Source organism: Pogoniulus pusillus, chromosome 32 (genome assembly GCF_015220805.1).
Source record: "Pogoniulus pusillus isolate bPogPus1 chromosome 32, bPogPus1.pri, whole genome shotgun sequence".
Lineage (NCBI taxonomy): Eukaryota > Metazoa > Chordata > Aves > Piciformes > Lybiidae > Pogoniulus > Pogoniulus pusillus.
The window spans coordinates 14,913,356-14,936,871 of NC_087295.1; the positions used below are offsets into that span (position 1 = coordinate 14,913,356).

At 49.9% G+C, this 23,516-nt stretch overlaps 1 protein-coding gene across 3 annotated transcripts in view; it reads right to left on the reverse strand.

The window, feature by feature from the left end:
- The window catches only part of GADL1 (glutamate decarboxylase like 1), a 120,952-nt gene that overhangs the window by 48,287 nt on the left and 49,149 nt on the right, over positions 1 to 23,516 (reverse strand). For all 3 annotated transcript variants that reach the window (XM_064169623.1, XM_064169624.1, XM_064169625.1), the window contains exons 10-13: positions 12,386 to 12,450; positions 10,808 to 10,889; positions 4,002 to 4,201; positions 1,638 to 1,689 (exon numbers count right to left, since the gene is read on the reverse strand). In XM_064169623.1, the coding sequence (XP_064025693.1) occupies positions 1,638 to 1,689; positions 4,002 to 4,201; positions 10,808 to 10,889; positions 12,386 to 12,450 (399 nt within the window). The remainder of the gene's footprint in view (positions 1 to 1,637; positions 1,690 to 4,001; positions 4,202 to 10,807; positions 10,890 to 12,385; positions 12,451 to 23,516) is intronic.

Below are 23,516 nucleotides of genomic sequence, written 5' to 3' on the forward strand. Positions count from 1 at the left end.
ATTGCCTTCTGCACTTCTCAGTTGCCTTTCACATATGAAATACTTCATCCTCCTCAGAACACACCACTGATCCTAGAAAAACAACTACCCTCAAACATGGCTCACTGCTGCAGCTCTTATCCAAGAGGATAAGCAATTACACCACAGAGGAATTCAAGCTGACTGAAGCACAAGCAGCATTTCCAGTCCATAGGACAGTTCTCATTAGAGGACTTTCCTCACTACATGTATTAGAGGATAATTTTCTTGAACCTCTTGCCTGAGGTCCAACTTCCTTTCAGAGGCTTACACAGCTAAGCTGAGCTGCCTCCCAGCAGACTGTCTTAGACTTTGCACTGCTTGACCCACTGCAATCCTGAAAACATTTTCTTAATCCTTGCTCAACTTCTTTCTTGTAGCTTGTACTACAGCACTATCTCCACTCTTCATGTTAGTTCAGCTGTTCTGGTCCTGCAGGAACAAAACAGCAGCCTCTGCTCTCACAACAGGATTCACCTCTACAGTAGACCTGGGCTCTATGCTGAACTCCACAGCAACAGAAAACAGAGACCTTTAACCAGTCTTGCTACTTCAGTACCCCAACCACGTGCTGCCAGTCCCAAATTCCTCACTGCATGAAAAGCTGCTCAGCACACACTTTCAGATCAGCAGTTTTCAAAGTTAAAGAGAAAGGTTTATATTGTATGGACAGCATATTTTGCTCTCTTCCTCCCCTTGGTAGGCAACATAGAATCAGCCATGTTGGAAGAGACCTCCAAGCTCAGCCAGTCCAGCCTAGCACCCAGCCCTGGCCAATCAACCAGACCATGGCACTAAGTGCCCCAGCCAGCCTTGGCTTCAACACCTCCAGGGACAGCAACTCCACCACCTCCCTGGGCAGCCCATTCCAATGCCAATCACTCTCTCTGCCAAGAATTTCCTTTTAATATCCAGCCTAGACTTCCCCTGGCACAGCTTGAGACTGTGTCCCCTTCTTCTGTTGCTGCTTGCCTGCAAGAAGAGCCCAACCCCACCTGGCTACAGCCTCCCTTCAGGTAGCTGTAGACAGCAATGAGCTCTGCCCTGAGCCTCCTCTGCTGTAGGCTGCACACCCCCAGCTCCCTCAGCCTCTCCTCACAGGGCTGTGCTCCAGGCATTTCACCAGCTTCATTGCCCTTCTCTAGACACATTCCAGCACCTCAACATCTCTCTTGAATTGAGGAGCCCAGAACTGCACACAGTACTCAAGGTGTGGCCTGAGCAGTGCTGAGCAGAGGGGCAGAAGAACCTCCCTTGTCCTGCTGCCCACACTGCTCCTGAGCCAGCCCAGGATGCCATTGGCTCTGCTGCCCACCTGGGCACACTGCTGCTTCATCTTCAGCTATTATCTACCAGCATCCCCAGGTCCCTTTCTTCCTGCCTGCTCTCAGCCTCTCTGTCCCCAGCCTGTAGCACTGCTTGGGGTTGTTGTGGCCGAAGTGTAGAACCCTGCACTTGGCCTTGTTCAGTCTCATCCCATTGTCCTCTGCCCACCTATCCAGCCTCTCTAGGTTACTCTGCAGGGCTCTGCTACCTTCCAACAGATCAACACCTGCTGATCTTTGAGGGTCCCTTCCAACCCAATGCAATCTGTGAATAATAGTTCAGCTTTTACTTACCTCCAAAAGAAGCTGGAATCCCTCTCTTTTCTTGATTTCCTCCACTAGATATCTGTAATTAAAATGGCAGGGGTTTAAAACACAGAACAAGAAAATACATACTAAGAATACAAGGATGCTCAGAGGGCTGGAACACCTCTCCTATGAGGACAGACTGAGAGTTGGGGCTGTTCAGTCTGCAGAAGAGGAGGTTTCCAGGTAACCTTCTTGTGGCCTTCCAGTATCTGAGGTGGGCCCATAAAAAAGCTGGGGAGGGACTTTTTGGGCTATCAGGGAGTGGCAGGACTGGGAGGAACGGAGCAAAGCTGGAGGTGAGGAGATTCATCATGGATGTGAGGCAACCAGCAACAGAAGAAGGGGACACTGTACTGGCATAAGCGGTGGAGCACCTGGGTACAATGACTCTTTGGTCACCACTATGGTTAGATGGTCATACTCTGCTTTATTTCCGTGATGCAGAGACTTATATGCATTCTAGCAAGAGGCTGCTCCACCAAGATTGGTTACAAACAGAGGGTACAGGGTTACATGTGAGGCATGGGTAGGTCAATATACCATAACAACCTGAGGGTCAGCCTCTGGGGCTGGCTAAACTCTGCCCACTTGCAGCTGCACTCCACCCCCTGCAGCTGCATGTGGGGGGAAGCCAACCTGTGCCTGCTATCTAAACTCCCAAGATGGATTCAAGGACATTCCCAGCACAGGTTGCTCATGTTTATCATTTTGTGTCCTCTGCTAGCAAGAATTTCTCCAACAACACAGTCTCAGGCTGTGCCAGGGCAGGTCTAGGCTGGATGTGAGGAGGAAGTTGTTGGCAGAGAGAGTGATTGGCATTGGAATGGGCTGCCCAGGGAGGTGGTGGAGTGGCTGTCCCTGGAGGCACTGAAGCAAAGCCTGGCTGGGGCACTTAGTGCCATGGTCTGGTTGACTGGACAGGGCTGGGTGCTAGGTTGGACTGGATGAGCTTGGAGGTCACTTCCAACCCAGCTGATTCTATGACTCTATGAAACCTGCCTGCAATTAGCTCAAAATCTCTGCAGATTTGTCTGGCCGTACAAAAATAAAAAGCAGTCTTGCTCTAAAGCTCCACAGTGTGTGGGTTAGTCCCAGAATTAATCCCTGTCAGTGTCCAGCAAGGTGAAATACTCTCTCTGCCACATCCAAGGAACAAATCAGAGGGTGTCACAGCTGCTGAGTAGTTAGAAGCCTGGCATAGTGCCCAGTAAACCCAGCCTCTCAGCTGCAAGGTGCCCATGGCCGTGCACACTCCAGACAGAGAGACAGCTACTGTGCAGAATGTATTTCATCAAAGGACTAAGAGTTCAATTTCTTCTTAAAGGGGAGAGGAAAAAATACCATATATAAATAGACAACTTAGTCACTGCACAGGAGTGCTACCAGCTGAATCCTAATGGTGAAAGAAATATCGATCCCAGGAGGGGCATTAATCATTATACTCAAACACACAACCTTGGCCAGTGACCTTGGTAAGGTTGAATTCTCCTGCTGATACTGGGATGAATTACTCTGTACAGACACAAGGCAGCACAATGCTTCAGAACAAGGCAGAATTTAACCACAAGATATTAAAAAGCACTTGGCCAGCCAAACAACGAGCAATTGGAAAGAGACAGAGGAAAAGGGCACAGCTCATCTGAGCTTTTCTGAAGTTCCTTCTTCCTTTAATACATTTCTAATCTGTTCTGGGCTCCTCCATTCAAGAGGGATGTTGAGGTACTGGAAGGTGTCCAGAGAAAGGCAGCAAGGCTGGGGAGGGGCCTGGAGCAGAGCCCTGTGAGGAGAGGCTGAGGGAGCTGGGGGTGTGCAGCCTGCAGAAGAGGAGGCTCAGGGCAGACCTCATTGCTGTCTGCAGCTGCCTGAAGGGAGGCTGTAGCCAGGTGGGGTTGGGCTCTTCTGCCAGGCAAGCAGCAACAGAAGAAGGGGACACAGTCTCAAGCTGTGCCAGGGCAGGTCCAGGCTCGATGTTAGGAGGAAGTTGTTGTCAGAGAGAGTGATTGGCATTGGAATGGGCTGCCCAGGGAGGTGGTGGAGTGGCTGTCCCTGGAGGTGCTGAAGCCAAGCCTGGCTGGGGCACTTAGTGCCATGGTCTGGTTGATTGGCCAGGGCTGGGTGCTAGGTCGGCCTGGATGAGCTTGGAGATCTTTTCCAACCTGGCTGATTCTATGATTGCATGATTCAAATGTAGTAATACTAAATACTGCTATTCCTTCCTGCTACTCTACACACAAACTGGAAGGGGCAGAGGAGTAACGATGTGGTCTGATCCACGATACAGAGTACCATCAGAGTAAACACTGCAGTCAATTAACCATACCAGAGATACTCAAAACAGTGAGGCAGTACCTAGCCAAAGCCAGTGCCCTGTTAACTCTCTCCTCAAGGCCTGTGGTGCCCAGTGCTTTCCACATGAGCCAGAACTTGAATGCATCTGGACGCCTGCTGCACTGCACAGACTTGTCACCAGTGTCGTAGCTGACATCGTAGAACTTGTCCTGCTGGAAGAGGTATGCAGCCTTGGCAGAGTAACACTTCTTCAGCAGGCCCTGTGGGAAGCACAGCAGAGAGTTGGATTACTGAGAAGCTTTCCAAAGCCTTTTTTTCTCCCTCTTTGTACCAACTTAGGCTTGAGGTGAGGAGAAAGTTCTATACTGAGAGAGTCATTGGACACTGGAATGGGTTGCCCTGGGAGGTGGTGGAGTCGCCGTCCCTGGAGCTGTTCAAGGCAGGACTGGACGTGGCACTTGGTGCCATGGTCTGGCCTTGAGCTCTGTGGTAAAGGGTTGGACTTGATGATCTGTGAGGTCTCTTCCAACCCTGATGATACTGGGATACTGTGAACTGGCTAAGAAAACACAACTGGATGTGCAGGAAACTTTCCAGAGCTTATGCTGTAGTTAAAGAACTTTGAATTCATTTGAACCCAGTGAAGTAAGCATTAAATAACAACAACAGTAATAATCTTACATATTTATATTATGGAAATATAAAAATATATACTGTTATAATTGTTATTAAAATACATTTTATGACTATTCATACCTTTTTGTTTATAATTTTATATAGTTTATTATAATATCACAATTAATTACCATATAAATATGTAACTATATACCTGTATAAATAGATTATTCTTACTACTACTAATCTAGAATATATAATTATTAACCACATAATAATGGTAAATAAATAATAATCATTAATGATTATAATTAATGATAGAAATGCTATTATTATCAACGTATTAACAGTACTAAACATGTTTTGATTACAAAATAATATAACTTAATAAAATAATATTAATAGTATTCAATGACAAATAATAATTTAATACTATTGATTATTAATGCTTAATACATATTAATTATATAATAACATTCATATACTTAATAATATAATAATATAACCAATTATCATCAATAATAATTACTGTTAATATATAATAGTAATAAAAAGAATAATTATTATCAATATTTATTATTACTAAAGGCATCCTGGGCTGGCTCAGAAGCAGTGTGGGCAGCAGGACAAGGGAGGTTCTTCTGCCCCTGTGCTCAGCACTGCTCAGGACACACTTTGAGTGCTGAGTCCAATTCTGGGCACCTCAATTCAAGAGAGATGTTGAGGTGCTGGAAGGTGTTTGGAGAAGGGCAGCAAGGCTGGGGAGGGGTCTGGAGCACAGCCCTGTGAGGAGAGGCTGAGGGAGCTGGGGGGGTGCAGCCTGCAGCAGAGGAGGCTCAGGGCAGACCTCATTGCTGTCTGCAACTACCTGAAGGGAGGCTGTAGCCAGGTGGGGTTGGGCTCTTCTGCCAGGCAAGCAGCAACAGAACAAGGGGACACAGTCTCAAGTTGTGCCAGGGGAGGTCTAGGCTGGGTGTTAGGAGGAAGTTGTTGTCAGAGAGAGTGATTGGCATTGGAATGGGCTGCCCAGGGAGGTGGTGGAGTTGCTGTGCCTGGAGGTGGTGAAGCAAAGCCTGGCTGGGGCACTTAGTGCCATGGTCTGGTTGGCTGGCTAGGGCTGGGTGCTAGGTTGGACTGGATGATCTTGGAGGTCTCTTCCAGCCTGGTTCATTCTGTGGTTCTATATTATTATTATTTGTTTTGATTTGGGGGGTTGGTTTTTTTTAATTCATTATGTCACATAAAAATTGCAGACTTAAGTGGAATTCTGTATCTCATCTCCAGAAACTCTAGAAGTGAATATCACAGAAGTAGTTACCCAAGGGCATATCATGGGTGGGAAAGAGAGAGGAGAAGCTGCCTATATCCACTGCTCCAGCAGTGGAAATGGAAGAACAAGCCCAGAGGAGTGCCCTACACATGCACAAATGGCCTAATCTGTTCTTTCTTGTCCAAAGAATAGTTAGTTACACATAGGGAACGTTTTAGGTCAAAATAAACATTTAGCTGTTACCTACCAGTAAATAAAGGCACAGAGAATTTAGCCTGGGCCACCTGACCATTTTAGCTGAAACACCACAAGGAAGTTGATATAACCCCAATTTTTCTCTATTTTCACAGGCCAGGCAGCTTTAATATTAGAAAGTAAATCTCACAGAAGGTACTTTAGCATCAGTTCTGGTTTGTTAATGGCATCATTTTTATCTGTCAGTCTCCAGCCTCTAATAGGCTGCTTGGGCAGAGATGAGCACCAGAAAACAAAGAGTGATGTAGCAAGTGTCAGCAAAGCACAGAGCTGGGAGCACAGGGAGTGCTACAGGCATAAAGGTGCAGACTAAGAGAACAGGCATAGAACTGGCCCCTGACTGAAGAGTGGAACATCTGGAGAGATGCTGAGATACTGGAACATGGCCAGAGAAGGGCAACAAAGCTGGGGAGGGGCCTGGAGCACAGCTCTGTGAGGAGAGGCTGAGGGAGCTGGGGGTGTGCAGCCTGCAGCAGAGGAGGCTCAGGGCAGAGCTCATTGCTGTCTACAACTACCTGAAGGGAGGCTGTAGCCAGGTGGGGTTGGGCTCTGCTGCCAGGCAACCAGCAACAGAATAAGGGGACACAGTCTCAAGCTGTGCCAGGGGAGGTTCAGGCTGAATATTAGGAGGAAGTTGTTGTCAGAGAGAGTGATTGGCATTGGAATGGGCTGCCCAGGGAGGTGGTGGAGTCACTGTCCCTGGAGATGTTGAAGCAAAGCTTGGATGGGGCACTTAGTGCCATGGTCTGGTTGACTGGATAGGGATGGGTACTAGGTTGGACTGGATGAGCTTGGAAGACACTTCCAACCTGGTCGATTCTATGATTCTATGATGAAGGCATAGTCTGTAATATTATGGAGAAGAGAGGTCTCTGAGAACACAGCCTGCAAGAGAGCAGATGAGAGCAGGAGACAGAACAGGCTGTGGATTTGTCAGAAACACTAAAGGGAGGTAAGAAGAATAAACCACAATAGTAATAGAGCAGAAATTCAGAGGAGGCTAAAAACATGGCCACAGCAGCTGACTCAGATCTGCCACTTGCATGTAAGTGACAGCTGAACTGGAAGCCTCCTGCATGCAACAGACTGTGGGGGGAATGAATGACCCATTATGAGTTATGAATATTAATTTCAATATGCATATTAATTTCTATTATTAATAGTCAAACATTTGGGAGAATTCCCTGAGATTATTTGGATTTTCAGTTGCCAGGAAGCAGCTGCTCAGAGGGTAGTTCTAAACACAGAATTAACAGTGTGAACAATCAGAACCTGGAATAACAGGAAGGTGAAAAGAGGAAAAATTCTAACTCTGCCAATGGAGCCTTAGCATTACCTCCAGCAGATGCACTCACAGTGCTCTGGTCCCTGAGTAAGCTTCCTGCAGAAAGATGCTTCCAAACCCACAATCATGATCCCAGGGGAAAATACACAATATTCCAGGCAGAGGGAAGGAGAGAAGAACTGCATTGCTGCTGCTGAGCTGATGCAAGCTGCAAACATGTGCAGCCTGCAGAAGAGGAGGCTCAGGGGAGACCTCATTGCTGTGTACAACTACCTGAAGGGAGGCTGGAGCCAGGTGGGGTTGGGCTCTTCTGCCAGGCAAGGAGCAACAGAACAAGGGGACACAGTCTCAAGCTGTGCCAGGGGAGGTATAGGCTGGATGTTAGGATGAAGTTGTTGGCAGAGAGAGTGATTGGCATTAGAATGGGCTGCCCAGGGAGGTGGTGGAGTGGCCATGCCTGGAGGTGGTGAAGCCAAGCCTGGCTGGGGCACTTAGTGCCATGGTCTGGTTGATTGGTCTGGGCTGGGTGCTAGGTTGGACTGGCTGAGCTTGGAGGTCTCTTCCAACCAGGCTGATTCTATGAAATCTGTGACCTCCAGTTCCATAACAGATGCTTTGCTCACTGAACACACTTACCTGCAGCAAGCATACTGATTTCTTTCCATTGCCATTGCTAGTTAACAATGAGTCTCAGTTTCATTAAGAGATCTTCTTTCATTAAGAGAACTTCTTCCCCCACCAAAGACAAACGTTTTTGTGACCTGCCTCATCTGAAGCAATAAGGACAATTCTTAAATGGTATACTTGAAAATTCTCTAAAGCAGTATAGCAGATAAAGGCCACACCTGTAATTCACTTCAAGAGCTGAGAAGGAGCTCTCAGTTGTACTAAGCCCAAGGAAGATGAACATCCTCCTCATGAGCAGAGCTGAGGGAGCTGGGGCTTCTTAGCTTGGAGAGGAGGAGACCAAGGGGTGGCCTCATGGGTGTTTATAAGTGTGTGCAGGGTGAGTGCCAGGAGGCTGGAGCCGGGCTCTGCTCAGTGATGCCCAGTGCCAGGACAAGGGGCCATGGGTGGAAGCTGAGGCACAGGAGGTTCCATGGGAACCTGAGGAAGAATTTTTTCCCTGTGAGGGTGACAGAGCCTGGCACAGGCTGCCCAAGGGGGTTGTGGAGTCTCCCTCTCTGGAGATTAAGGACTGTCTGGATGTGTTCCAGTGTGATCTGCTCTGAGAGGGGCTGGACCAGGTGATCTTTTGAGGTCCCTTCCAGCCCCTGACATTCTGTGATCCTATGATTCTACCCCCAAGAAGACAGCAAAGGGAGGAGAGCATTTCCTGCAGCTGCCCTAGAGAGGAAGGAGGAAGCAGATATCTTTGCAATACTGCTAACGATGAGGAAGAGATTTCACTCTAGATGGCTACCACAACCACTTCAATCAGTTCTGTTTTGTGCTAAATTGGGACTAGATCAGCTGCATTCTTTCAGACTTCATTTTTAACTGACAGATGAAAACCCTGCTCATTACCTCAAATGGACAGCTAATTACCTGATTTCGTGCTGCGCACTGGGTGACGGAACTTTGGCGCTGGAGATCAGCAGCAGTTCTGGTTTTACCTTTATAGGGATAAGGGCAACCTGGAGCAGCTCTGTGCTATGAAGGGAGTATGTACAACATAAGGCTGATACAGAGCATTTTAAGAACACAGCATGAAGTTGGCTCACTCATGATTTGAGACTATCAGCCCTTGCAGTTTTGTGTTCCCAGACTCACTGCAACACATGCCGCAGCCACACAAGTGAATCAGAGAACCACAGAATCAGCCAGGTTGGAAGAGACCTCCAAGCTCAGCCAGCCCAACTGAGCACCCAGTCCTAGCCAGGCTTTTCTTGAACACCTCCAGGGACAACGACTCCACCTCCCTGGGCAGCCCATTCCAACGCCAATCACTCTCTCTGCCAACAACTTCATCCTGACATCCAGCTTAGACCTTCCAGCACAGCTTGTTCTGTTGATGGTTGCCTGGCAGCAGAGCCCAACCCCACCTGGCTACAGCCTTCCTTCAGGTAGTTGTAGGCAGCAGTGAGGTCACCCCTGAGCCTCCTCTTCTGCAGGCTGCACACCCTCAGCTCCCTCAGCCTCTCCTCACAGGGCTCTGCTCCAGGCCCCTCCTCACCCTTGCTGCCCTTCTCTCAACACCTTCCTGCACCTCAGCATCTCTCTTGACTGGAGGGGCCCAGAACTGGACACAGCACTCAAGGTGTGGCCTGAGCAGTGCTGAGCACAGGGGCAGAAGAACCTCCCTCATTCTACTGGCCAAACTGTTCCTGATCCAGACCAGGATGCCATTGGCTGTCTTGGCCACCTGGGCAAGTGGGTTTTGAGTATATCCTATTGCATAAGTGATGAGAGTTACTCAGGGTACAGCAGTGATAAAAAAGACAGGATGAGCAATTCTTGAGCGCTGTAAGCACCACAGAACCACTGCCATTGAAAGGAGCTTTTATAGAGGATCAACCAGCATTGCTTCTCTGGGGAAAATACATCTTAGAATGATAGAATGGTTTAGTTGGAAGGGGCCTCAAAGCTCAGCCAGTTCCAACCCCCTGCCATAGGCAGGGACACCTCCCACTAGAACAGGTCACTCAAGCCCTCATCCAACCTGGCCTGGAACACCTCCAGGGAGGTTGTGGAGCACAGAATCACCCAATGTGATCTTTGATCTCATTCTGTGATCCTGCACTCCACAACCTCCCAGGGCAACCTGTGCCAGTGTCTCACCACCCTCATTGCAAACAACTTCTTCTTAACATCTACTCTAAATCTCCCCTCTGCCAGTTCAAACCCATTCCTCCTCATCCTGTCATTACCAGACCTTGTCAATAGTCCCTCCCCAAACTACCTGTAGGTCCCCTTCAGATGCTGGAAGGTTACTCCAAGGTCTCCTGGAAGCCTTCTCTTCTCCAGGCTGCAGAGCCCCAACTCTCTCAGCCTGTCCTCACAGCAGAGCTGCTGCAGCCCTCTCAGCATCTTGGTGGCTTCCTCTGGACTGGCTCCAACACTTCCATTTCCTTCTTGTGCTGGGGGTTCCAGAACTGCCCCCAGGACTGCAGGTGGGGTCTGAGGAGAGCAGAGCCAAGGGGCAGAATCCCCTCCCTTGCCCTGTGCCCACACTGCTCTGGCTGCACCCAGCACAGGGTTGTGTCTGGGCTGCACTCACACTGCAGGCTCCTGTGGAGCTTTTCATCAGCCCAGACCCCCAGGGCCTGTTCCTCAGGGCTGCTCTCAGCCATTCCCCACCCAGCCTTTGCACTGCTATGTAGTAAAACTGGCTTGCAGTTGTTTTCTAACTATTTCCACTTCCATATTGAAGCAATGACAGCCTACTGCTTTAAAACATAAAAAAGAGGGGGAAAAAAGACAAAAGCAGACAGGACTTACAGAATTGTCTTTCACCAGCAGAGCGCAGCACTGGATTCCTGCCAGCAGCATTTTATGGGGATTCCAGGCAACAGAATCAGCCCTGCAAGATTGACATGTGAAGAAAGAGGGCACCTATCATCATCATAGTATCATAGTATCATCAGGGTTGGAGGAGACCTCACAGATCATCAAGTCCAACCCTTTACCACAGAGCTCAAGGCTAGACCATGGCACCAAGTGCCACGTCCATGGCTGCTAGAGAATCAAAATGGCCAGACACAACCCAAGCAGGAAAAAAAACATCAAGATTTCCTACTTCTACACTCATCCCTGTAAGAGGGAAGGATTAGTATCCAACTGATTGGACTCGAGGGCAACAGGCAAATCATTGCCAGGTTACCAGAGACAAGAACAGGGTCTGCAAGCTCTTCAGTCATGAAACTAAGGAAAACAGAGCCTGCAATACCATCCCTGTAACCAGGAGCTGGAATGTGGTGTTGGCTAAACAGCATGTGGAGCCAGCAATGACCTTGACAGGCTCCGCAGAGGACAACCAGCTGCAGCAGGAGCTGAAGATGATGCTAAGGGGTTGCACAACCACCAAAGCCAACAGTGTGCATGGGCAGTAGGGAAGCTGTTCTGTAACAGATTGTGCAGTAAGGGAGGAGCTTGGTTCTGCTTGGCTCAGCCTTCTGGGACGTACTGGCCACAGGTCACAGAATGCTGAACACAGACACCGAGCGCGGAGGTGGCTGAGCTGTGAGTGGCACCAGGCTCAGCAGCGTGACAGGCGCTGCTCCACGCTGGGGATGCCTGCCTTTTGAGACAGCAGCTGCCCAGCTCTGCTCTCTGCACATTTCAGGAGCAATGCTGGCCAGTGGGGTAGGGTGAGTGCAGCCTGACCTTCGATCAATAGAGCCACTCAGGATTGTCTGTCACGTCTAATTTAGCACTGCAGTTTCTCCCTGTGGCTGTAGCATGTGAGCCGCAGGTACTGTGGCTTCCAGGATACTTTTCTCCTTGTGGTTTTAGTGTTTAAGCTCTAATAAAGTACTGAAACTGTACCTTACCCATGTGTGAGAGTGTTCCCTGGTCCTGCAGACTGTGCTGCTTGTGTGCCAGGCTCAAAAGGCCTGCAGACCAGCGTGATCAAAGGCCTCCAGATGATTCAACGTGAAATATGGCAGAGACAGTTCATTGTGTTACAGCCCAAATACAAATACACTCAGCCAGCAGAGCACATAACTAGTCAAGGCCAACCCACTCCATCAGCATAAACCAGGCCTTGTTATTCTCATTAACGAGGTGTCTGCTATCTACCCCTTCTGAGATAAGTCAGCCTGCAGCTGGTGGGAACCAAGGCCAGAATTCCTGTGCTGTTATCAGGATCTGTCCGCTGTTATCCTTCCTCGCTCTGTTCCCACAGCTCTTCTGCACCTGCATTCCCACAGCTCACTGGAACAGTCCCCCCATAGCTCCAGAATTCTCTCCAATTAACAGGAACATGCATTTGGAAACCTGCAGCTCTCCTGCAGGCAAAACAGGCACACAGCTTCCACTTCAGCTCCTGCTGAGCGTGCCCATGAACCGGCTTACCTGTGGATGCCATGGAGAAGCCTGCGATGCTTTCTCGACACCAAAGCTGAGCCACCCCAAGAAGCCTGTTGGAAAATTATACAAATTCTATTGTCTCATCTCCATAAAAGTCATTTTGACAGTACTTCAGCTAAGAATTTCTCATCATTTATTACTTCAGTTTACTACACAATGCTCTCAATTTTGCCTGTAACAGTGGATGGAGTCTACCTGGACTGCAGCAAAGCCTTTGACACCATCTGCCACAACAAGCTCCTGGCCAAGCTGGCAGCTCCTGGCTTGGACAGATTCACTCTGATATGGGTCAAGAACTGGCTAAAGGGCTGGGCCCAGAGAGTGGTGGTGAATGGTGCCACATCCAGTTGGCAGCTGTCACTGGTGGTGTGCCTCAGGGATCAGTGCTGGGCACAGTCCTGTTCAAGATCTTTACTGATGATCTAGACGAGGGGATTGAGTCCAGCATCAGTGAGTTTGCAGATGACACCAAGCTAGGAACAGGTGTGGAGCTGTTGGAGTTCAGGAGGGCCCTGGCCAGGCTGGATGGGTGGGCAGAGGCCAATGGGAAGAAATTTAACAAGGCCAAGTGCAGGGTTCAGCACTTTGGCCACAACAACCTCAAGCAGCACTACAGGCTGGGGACTGAGTGGCTGAGAGCAGCCAGACAGAGAGGGACATGGGGTGCTGGGAGAGAGGAGATGAACAAGAGCCAGCAGTGTGCCCAGGTGGGCAGCAGAGCCAATGGCATCCTGGGCTGGCTCAGCAATAGTGCAGCCAGCAGGACAAGGGAGGTTCTTCTGCCCCTGTGCTCAGCACTGCTCAGGCCACAGCTTGAGTGCTGTGTCCAGTTCTGGGCTCCTCAATTCATGAGAGATGTTGAGGTGTTGGAAGGTGTCCAGAGAAGGGTGATGAAACTGGTGAAAGACCTGGAGCACAAACCCTATGAGGAGAGGCTGAGGGAGCTGGGGGTGTGCAGCCTGCAGAAGAGGAGGCTCAGGGCAGAGCTCATTGCTGTCTACAACTACCTAAAGGGAGGCTATAGCCAGGTGGGGTTGGGCTCTTCTGCCAGGTAAGCAGCAACAGGACAAGGGACACAGTCTCAAGTTGTGCCAGAGGAGGTCTGGGCTGGATGTTAGGAGGAAGTTGTTGGCAGAGAAAGTGATTGGCATTGGAATGGGCTGCCCAGGGAGGTGGTGGAGTCATTGTCCCTGGAGGTGTTGAAGCCAAGCCTGGATGAGGCATTTAGTGCCATGGTCTGGTTGATTGGCCAGGGCTGGGTGCTAGGTTGGGCTGGCTGAGCTTGGAGGTCTCCTCCAACCTGTTTGATTCTGTGATTCTACTGAAACAGAGGTGGCAGCCTTGGGGGCAGCGTAAAAGAAGAGCCAAAAACTGCACTCTCTTCTGTGCAAGCAAGAGCATGAACCTTGTTATGTCCAAGTTATGTCCTTGCATAACCAGACCCAATCCTGATATTGCATCAGAGGTGCTTCTTTTCCCCACCCTAAACCTAGGCCAGTGAGAGCATTTTGCTCACATTCCTGCTGCCAGCCATTTCCTTTCTGAGACATTCACAAGGCAAACAGTGGAGAATTCTAATGCCTACCAACTGCAAATCCAGATCTTCCACAGTTGGGATGGTGAGCACTCACTAGCAGCATTTCTGGTACCAGCAATCCAACTGATGTTAAAGTGAAGCAAGACTTACCACATCTCCTTCAGGTCATCTACCAAGCTGTCAGCATGTGCCCTAGGAGTCATTTAGGCTTTCTCTGCAGTGAGGACCTCTCTACTGAAATTCCTTATCAAGTGCCACCTATTCTAGATGTCTGTCTTTGGGCAAAACCTATTCATAGAATCAAGCAGGTTGGAAGAGACCTCCAATGTCTCTCTCCCTGTACTCTAGAAGGAACCCAGACAAACAGCTTTTATGACACAAATTTTGGGTAACTGGAAGACAATTCTCCTAAATCAATTCTGGCACCAGTGCTGTGTAACAGCTCTGTCAGTGATATGGACAGAGGAACTGAGTCTAGCTTCTACAAGGCTGCAGATGGCACCAAGCTGTGTGGCACAGTTCACTTGCTAGAGAGCAGGAATCCATCCAGAGGGACCTGGACAGGCTGCAGAGGTGTGCCCAGGCCAACCTCATGGCATTCAACAAGGCCAAGTGTAAGGTCCTGCACCTGGGTCAGTGCAATCCCAAGCACAGCTCCAGGCTGGGTGGGGAATGGCTGAGAGCAGCCCTGAGGAACAGGACCTGGGAGTCTGGGCTGATGAAAAGCTCCACAGGAGCCTGCAGTGTGAGTGCAGCCAGACACAACCCTGTGCTGGGCTGCAGCAAGAGCAGTGTGGGCAGCAGGGCAAGGGAGGGGATTCTGCCCCTTGGCTCTGCTCTCCTCACACCCCACCTGCAGTCCTGGGTGCAGGTCTGGAGCCCCCAGCACAAGCAGGACATGGAAGTGTTGGAGCCAGTGCAGAGGAGGCCACCAAGATGCTGAGAGGGCTGCAGCAGCTCTGCTCTGAGCACAGGCTGAGAGAGTTGGGGCTGTGCAGCCTGGAGAAGAGAAGGCTTTGGGGAGACCTTGGAGTGGCCTTGCAATGTCTGAAAGGGGGCTACAGGAGGGCTGTGGAGGGACTATTGACTAATGACAGGATAAGGGGGAATGGGTTTGAACTGACAGAGGGGAGATTTAAACTGGATGTTAGGAAGAAGTTGTTTGCAGCAAGGGTGGTGAGACACTGGCACAGGTTGCCCTGGGAGGTTGTAGAGCACAGGATCACAGAATGTGATCAAAGATCACATTGGGTGATTCTGTGCTCCACAACCTCCCTGGAGGTGTTCTGGGCCAGGCTGGATGAGGCCTTGAGCAACCTGTTCTAGTGGGAGGTGTCCCTGCCTATGGCAGGGGGTTGGAACTGGCTGAGCTTTGAGGTCCCTTCCAGCCTAAACCATTCTATCATTCTACTTTCTGCCTGTGTTTTTAAATCCTTGAACTGCAGTAGTAAAAATGATTTTTGCACTCCATGCTTCTTTACCCAGAAGTTCTTAGGCACCCAGGGCTGGCAAAAAAAGGAAAAAAAAACCCACCATCAAACAGCAAAGGCACCTAAGAAGGCTCAGAATGCCTGGTCTGGCTTTAAAGAACTTTAATAACAGAGGCTGCACAATTTAACCACTCACTCAGTCTGTGCTCAAGAGGTAACAGCTCTGTTTATTGAAACTGTCACTGTTTGGTGCTGGCTCTTGTCACACCTGCCATGCTCAGAGCAACAGACTCTGCCTTTACTTCTGGCAGCAGCTTTTAAAGCAGCAGATCCAGGGTGGTTCTCCTCCCACTCTGCTCTGCCCTGGGGAGTCCTCATTTTGACTACTGCTTTCAGTTTGGGGCTCCACAGAATAAGAGGGCAGGGATCATAGAACCATAGAATCAGGCAGGTTGGAAGGGACCACAAGGAGCAGCCAGTTCCAACTCCTCTGCCATGCCCAGGGACACCCTACCCTAGAGCAGGTTGCCCACAGCCTCAGCCAGCCTGGCCTGAAACACCTCCAGCCATGGGGCCTCAACCACCTCCCTGGGCAACCCATTCCAGCCTCTCACCACTCTCCTGCTCAACAACTTCCTCCTCACCTCCACCTGACTCTCCATATCTCCAGCTTCACTCCATTCCCCCCAGTCCTGTCACACCCTGATAGCCTAAAAAGTCCCTCCCCAGATTTTTTGTAGCCTCTTTTACATAATGGAAGGCCACAAGAAGGTCACCTGGGAGCCTCCTCTGCTCCAGCCTGCACAGCCCCAACTCTTTCAGTCTGTGCTCACAGCAGAGCTGCTGCAGCCTCTCAGCATCCTCCTGGCCCTGCTCTGGACACACTCCAGCATCTCCACACCCTTCTTGTAATGGAGGCTCCAGAACTGGATGCAGTACTCCAGGTGGGGTCTCAGCAGAGCACAGCAGAGGGGGAGAATCACCTCCCTGGCCCTGCTGGCCACACTTCTGCTGATGCAGCCCAGGCTCTGCTTGGCTTTCTGGGCTGCAAGTGCACACTGCTGCCTCCTGTTGAGCTTCTCCTCCACCAGCACCCCCAAGTCCCTCTCCTCAGGGCTGCTCTCCAGCCACTCTCTGCCCAGCCTGGAGTTGTGCTTGGGATTGCCCTGACCCAGCTGCAGGACCTTGCACTTGGTCTTGTTGAACCTCCTGAGCTTGGCTTGTGCCCACCTCTGCAGCCTGTCCAGGTCCTTCTGGATGGATCCTGCCCTCCAGCCTGGCTGCTGCACCACACAGCTTGGTGTGGTCAGCAAATTTGCTGAGGCTGCACTCAGTGCCTCTGTCCATGGCACTCACAAAGATGTCAAACAAGACTGGTGCCAGGACTGATCCCTGAGGGACTCCACATGCTATTGGCCTGGACTTGGCCATGGAGCCATTGACAGCCACTCTCTGGGTGCAGCCATCAAGCCAGTTCTGTGCTCATCTCGTGGTCTCATGGATCTGCTGGAGAGGGTCCAGCAGAGGGCTGAAAGAATGATGAGGGGACTGGAGCACTTCCTGATGAGGAGAGGCTGAGAGACCTGGGGCTGCTTAGTCTGGAGAAGACTGAGAGGGGATTGAATCAATGTTTATAAACACCTGAGGGCTGGGGGTCAGGAGCAGAGGGGACAGGCTCTGCTCACTGCTCTCTGGTATAGACAAGAAACAATGGATGGAAGCTGCAGCACAGGAGGTTCCAGCTCAGCACAAGGGGGAACTTCTTCACTGTAAGGGTCCCAGAGCCCTGGCACAGGCTGCCCAGAGAGGTTGTGCAGTCTCCTTCTCTGGAGCCTTTCAAGTCCTGTCTGGATGTGTTCCTGTGTGACCTGAGCTAAATTGTGTGGTCCTGCTCCAGACTCAATGATCATTTTGAGTCTCTCCCAACCCCTGACATCCTGTGATCTGTAGACTATTCCACATGGTCTAGCCTTGGGCACTGTGGTAAAGGGTTGGACTTGATGATCTGTGAGGTCTCTTCCAACCTTGGTGATACTGTGATACTGTGTGATATTGCCTCTTCTAGTTCAAATAACATCAGTGCTTTCCATCAGTCCTTTGTGGTTTACTGTAAACCCCAAACCTTTTTCTGAAGATCTCTCTAGCCAACAATCCCCTGCCTATGTTTGTGCAGCTGACAACAGCTGATGGCTTACACTTGGAGCTCTGTCTTTATTGGAGTCTGGTTTTTAAACTTTTGTCTTCAAAAAGCCCCTTTTTCCTCACTCTGTCTCTTACAAGAATGACCCAATTTACAGAATCATTATGACATCATTACTCCCCCCCACCTTTCAGTTTGTGTGTACAGTAGGAGGAAGGAATAGCAGTAATTAGTATTATTACATTTGAATCGTAGAATTAAGCAGGTTGGAAGAGACCTCCAAGCTCAGCCAGTCCAGCCTAGCACCCAGCCCTGGCCAATCAACCAGACCATGGCACTGAGGGCCCCATCCAGGCTTTGCTTAGTCAGCATACTCTCTTTCACCCAGGTTATGATTGAAAATATCAGACCAATTCTATCCTAGGATAGAACTTCCTCAAAATGTTCACCCCTTTCAGCAACAAACCACTTGGATCTGCTCTCTGGGTATGATTTCCCTGCCAGGCTTTCACTCAGTACCACACCTACACCTTGGCATATTTCTCTCTCTGATGAGGTGCTGCAAGCACACAGTAAAGACAACTGCTTCTCATCAAACCATATGACTACAGAAGGAAGACAGATGGCTCAAACTAGGCTGCCACATTCTGTTCCAACTAGTCTAGCTCCAAGCAGTGCAGTATAGCTCCAAACACAACGATTATCACCTCTGTGCTAGGCATTATGGTAGCTTTTGCATAGCTTGTTACCAACTGATGCACATGCAACACGCTGCTTAGGGATGAGCAATGGCAATCACAGTGTTTGCAGGGATTAACTCCATCAGCATAGGAAAACAGATCAAACTTGATTTTCTGTGCTAGTCCAGCCATAGGAAAACAAAATAGTCAAAGTAAGGAGCACCAGAGAAGAAAAAATCATGCACAGTATTTAAAGCTACACAAACATGATACATGGCCCAAGGGCTGGAGCTTGAGCACATATTAATGGTGCAGAATAAATACTAAAGAAAGGCACTGCAGTTGTACAGTAGAATGCAATAAGCAACTGGAATGCACATATGGATGCCACAGTATGCACAGTACAAGCCTGGTTACAGTCTCTTGTCGTGGAGGGGGTTTCTCTTATTCCTCCTCTGTTAGGGGGAGGTGAGAGATTAATTTGAGGTGGTATTAAATGTTTATTAAATTATTTATTAAAATTAATATTTACAAATCTGTACCACCCCCAACCACTATGTAATCAAGTTCTTTGTGCAAGGTTATGAAAACAGCTGGGATATATTTACAGGGATTGGATTACTAAATGGAATTATCAAATTATCAACAACTATAGACAGAGAGAAAGATTCCCTTAGGCTTAATGCCTCTTAACAACTATGCTGTCTGCCCAGCAGGGGCTGAAACTGTGTCTGCTCTTAAGACAGAGGTAACTTATATTACAAAGGAATTAAAGCTTGCTTAGATCTGTTGCTCTTAAGTATTAATCATTAATCACCCTCCCAGGATGGTGTCACAGCAGTGCCCAGTATTTGGGTCTTGGTGAGGCTGGAATCTGTCCCAGGTTGCAGGGAATGATAAGGGTTCCCAGTTTCTGGGGTAAACAGGATTTCTCTGACCTTCTCCCCTGGTGTGGTCTCTGCCTCAGTGCTGCTGCTGCTTCTGGATGCCATGTCCAGGGATGATCAGCTGGCAGGGTTTCCAGGTGCAGGAGCAGGATTTGTCCATGCAGTCTCTGGCACAGTTGTCTCACAGCTAGCAGGCTGTGTTTGTAGGTTAGCAGACAGTCTGGCAGGTCTGCTGAGCCTGGATTCTCCAGGCTTACAGGGCAGCTGGCAAGCAGGGTCTATGCCAGGCTGCAGGGAGACTTGAGCTCCATAGATAAATGCAGGATAGCAGCCAGTGTGTGGCTGCTCTAGGCTTAGGCAGGGGGCTCTCAGCTCCCCATACATGTACCAAGTGCAGGTGTGCAGGCACTCTGCTGCTCAAAGGGTTTGCAGACAGCTTAACTGTGCCTTGAGATCAATGCAAGAGGGCTGAGCCTCAGTAGTGCTTGCAAGTGAGTAAGGGCCTGACTCTGTGTCTAGGCCATGCAAGCAGGTCAGGGTAGCAGGGTGGTGCTATGTGGATCAGAGAGCTGAGCTTGAACCTCTGGACACTCTGAACTCCCTGAACACGTGGTGCAGCTTTGCACTCCTCTTTATAGACCCTGAGCCGAGATTCGTGGCTCTTTTGGCCATCTAAAGTGACCAATCAGGCTGGCAGTAAGCCAAACCTTACCTTAATAGGCAGTAGCTGTTTGCCTGGACCCTCCCAATAGGGGGTTACCTGGGCAGACCCCAGGGGTACACGGGCTGGGGGTGTGTGTTACACAACCTGTTTTCTGCCATGGGTCCTGGCAGAAGAACATGTCCAGGCATGTAGAGGCATAGGGAGGCCTCAGTTTTGGGGCTGCTGCCCCTCCACCACACTCTGCACTTGGACTATTGAATGGCTTTGCTGCTGACACAGTTTGGGCTTATTCCTTAACTCCCTTTTCCTCTCTAGGTTTGTCTCCATGTGAGACCTTATCTCCTATTCCTGCCTTCACTGAACTTTATCTTCCTGAAGCCCAGGGATTTTTATATTGACATTCTCTTCTGCCCTTTTTGAGAGCCATGAGCTTTATCATTTCCCATTTAATGAAAAGAGGCTCCCAAAGGCAAACATATCAAGTGTGGGGATCAGATACTACTCTGAAAGGAAACACATTAGTGCCAACCCAGAAACCACACCACTGGCGTTCTTAGGAGGTACAAACAGCTCCAGACCCTGCAGCAGGTAATGCTGATTCCCAATCATACAAAAGGAGTCCTAAATTAGGCAGGACTTTCCTTGTATTTTCATCTTGGGTTGAATACTGCTGTATCTTTTCCTCCTGCTAGGTTAGAGCAGGCCCAAATGGCAGCACTCACTCGTTACAACTCAGACTACGTAACACACCAACCACGGAAGGAGCAGCCAGACCTTCCAAAGGAATGGAGACCCTCAACACTTGCCCCTACAGCTGGAGGGAGGCATGCCTGAGAGAAACAAAGGAAACACAACCCAACTCTTTACTCTGGTTCTTGCTGAAAGGTGAATCACAGAATGTCAGGGGCTGGAAGGGACCTCCAAAGCTCGTCCAGTCCAACCTCCCTGCCAGAGCAGGATCTCCTAGACCAGATCACACAGGAACACACCCAGGTGGGTTTTGAATATCTCCACAGAGAGAGACTCCACAACCCCCCTGGGCAGCCTGTGCCAGGGCTCTGTCACCCTCACAGGGAAAAATTCCTCCTCATGTTTACATGAAACTTCCTCTGCCTCAGATTCCACCCAGTGCCCCTTGTGCTGTCCCTGGGCATCACCCAGCAGAGCCTGGCTCCAGCCTCCTGGCACTCACCTTTACCCATTTATAAACACTGATGAGGACACTTCTCAGTCCCCTCTTCCCCAAGCAGCACAGCCCCAGCTGCTTCAGCCTCTCCTCCTAACAGAGCTGCTCCATCATCTGTGTGGCTCTGCACTGGACTCTCTCAAGCAGCTCTAATTCCCTCTCACTCCACCTGCTCACATACTATAAATATATCTCATAGAATCAAGCAGGTTGGAAGAGTGCTCCAAGCTCACACAGCCCAACCTAGCACCCAGCCCTAGCCAATCAACCAGACCATGGCACTAAGTGCCCCAGCCAGGCTTTGCTTCAACACTTCCAGGCACAGAGACTCCACCACCTCCCTGGGCAGCCCATTCCAATGCCAATCACTCTCTCTGCCAACAGCTTCTTCCTAACACCCAGCCTAGACCTCCCCTAGCACAGCTTGAGACTGTGTCCCCTTCTTCTGTTGCTGCTTGCCTGCAAGAAGAGCCCAACCCCACCTGGCTGTGGTGCTGAGTGAAAAAAGGGTCACATTATGAAACGCAGTCTGTTGCTGTTATCACAGCATCTCTGCATACACCTGTGAGCCCCATGATGTCACTTACATGGACAGCCCTGCTCCCAAACACAGCTAGACATTTTAAACACAGGAAAGGAGTTTGTCCACTCAACTCTTCACAAAGGGTGAAAGAAAGGATGGAAAAAATACTGAGAGAGCTCCTGAGAATCACCGAGAGGCTCACAACATGGATCATACCTTCACAGAAGAACTGGTTTTCCAGATCATAAACTCCTTGTACTGGAAATCAGCCAATTTCTGACAGCTAGAGCCACTGCCCAAACAGAAAACTAGCTTTAGACTTCAGTCTGACATGATCCACCTTTGGAAGCTGGCAGTTAATTCCCACAACACACAATCAACTTCCCGTGAAGTATATTGTTGGGAATATGGCCCAGGCTCATTCCACCTCATTTTAGTTACTCATACAGTCATAGAACCAGTCAGGGTTGGAAGGGACCACAAGATCAGCCAGTTCCAATCCCCCTGCCATGCCCAGGGACACCCTACCCTAGAGCAGGCTGCATACAGCCTCAGCCAGCCTGGCCTTAAACACCTCCAGCCATGGGGCCTCAACCACCTCCCTGGGCAACCCATTCCAGCCTCTCACCACTCTCATGCTCAACAACTTCCTCCTCACCTCCACCTGACTCTCCCCACCTCCAGCTTTGCTCCATTCCCCCCAGTCCTGGCACTCCCTCACAGCCTAAAAAGTCCCTCCCCAGATTTTTTGTGGCCCCCTTCAGATCCTGGAAGGCCACAAGAAGGTCACCTCAGAGCCTCCTGTTCTGCAGACTGCACAGCCCCAACTCTTTCAGGCTGTGCTCACAGCAGAGCTGCTGCAGCCCTCTGAGCATCCTCCTGGCCCTGCTCTGGACACACTCCAGCATCTCCACACCCTTCTTGTAATGGGGGCTCCAGAACTGGATGCAGTACTCCAGGTGGGGTCTCAGCAGAGCAGAGCAGAGGGGGAGAATCCCCTCCCTGGCCCTGCTGGCCACACTTCTGCTGCTGCAGCCCAGGCTCTTGTTGGCTTTCTGGGCTGCAAGTGCACACTGCTGGCTCCTGTTGAGCTTCTCCTCCAGCAGTACCCCCAAGTCCCTCTCCTCAGAGCTGCTCTCCAGCCACTCACTGTGCAGCCTGGAGCTGTATACATTCAGCTGCAGAGAGTATGTCAGGAGACTGTTTCTTGCCCTCCTACAGACACTAGACATGACTCTAGCCATGTCTGCTCAACTCCTCCAGATGCAGCAGAGGTCCTGAACACATCTCTGTGTCCATTGACTACACAGACACAGAAGGGGTCGGTGCCTGATGGTCATGTTGCACTTCTGACCATCTGCACGCAGCCAGGGGGAGGCTTTGCAGACACCTGAAATACTAAGCCTAAAGGCTGTGTCTGCCTCCAAGTTAGTAAGAAAACTTCTGGCTTGCACACACAGAGACTACTTATTAATCACAGGATGTTAGGGATTAGAAGGGACCTCTGGAGGTCATGGAGTCCAACACCCCCTCCAGAGCAGGACCACATAATGTAGCACAGGTTGCACAGGAACACATCCAGACAGGTTTTGAAAGCCTCCGGAGAAGGAAGCTCCACAACCTCTCTGGGCAGCCTGTGCCAGTGCCCTGTGACCCCTACAGGAAAGAAGTTCTTCCTCATGTTGAGGTGAACTTTGTGTGCTGCAGTTTGCATCCATTGCCCCTTGTTCTATCACAGGCAAAAGTGAGCAGAGGCTGTCCCTTCCATCTTGACACCCAGACCTCATCTATTATGCACATTTATTAGGCTCCCACTCAGTCTCCTCTCCACACTAAGCAGTCTCAGGTCTCTCAGCCTTTCCTCATGAGGCAGTGCTCCAGTTCCTCAGCCATCCCTGTAGCTCTCCACTGGACTCTCAAGTAGATCTCTGTCCCTCTTGAACTGGGGTGCCCAGGAACAGATGCAATATTCCAGGTGTTGGAAGCTGAGAACCTCCCTTGATCTGCTGGACACAGCACCTAACCCTTTTAATTAACCAACCCATAGCACTAAGTGCCTCATTCAGCCT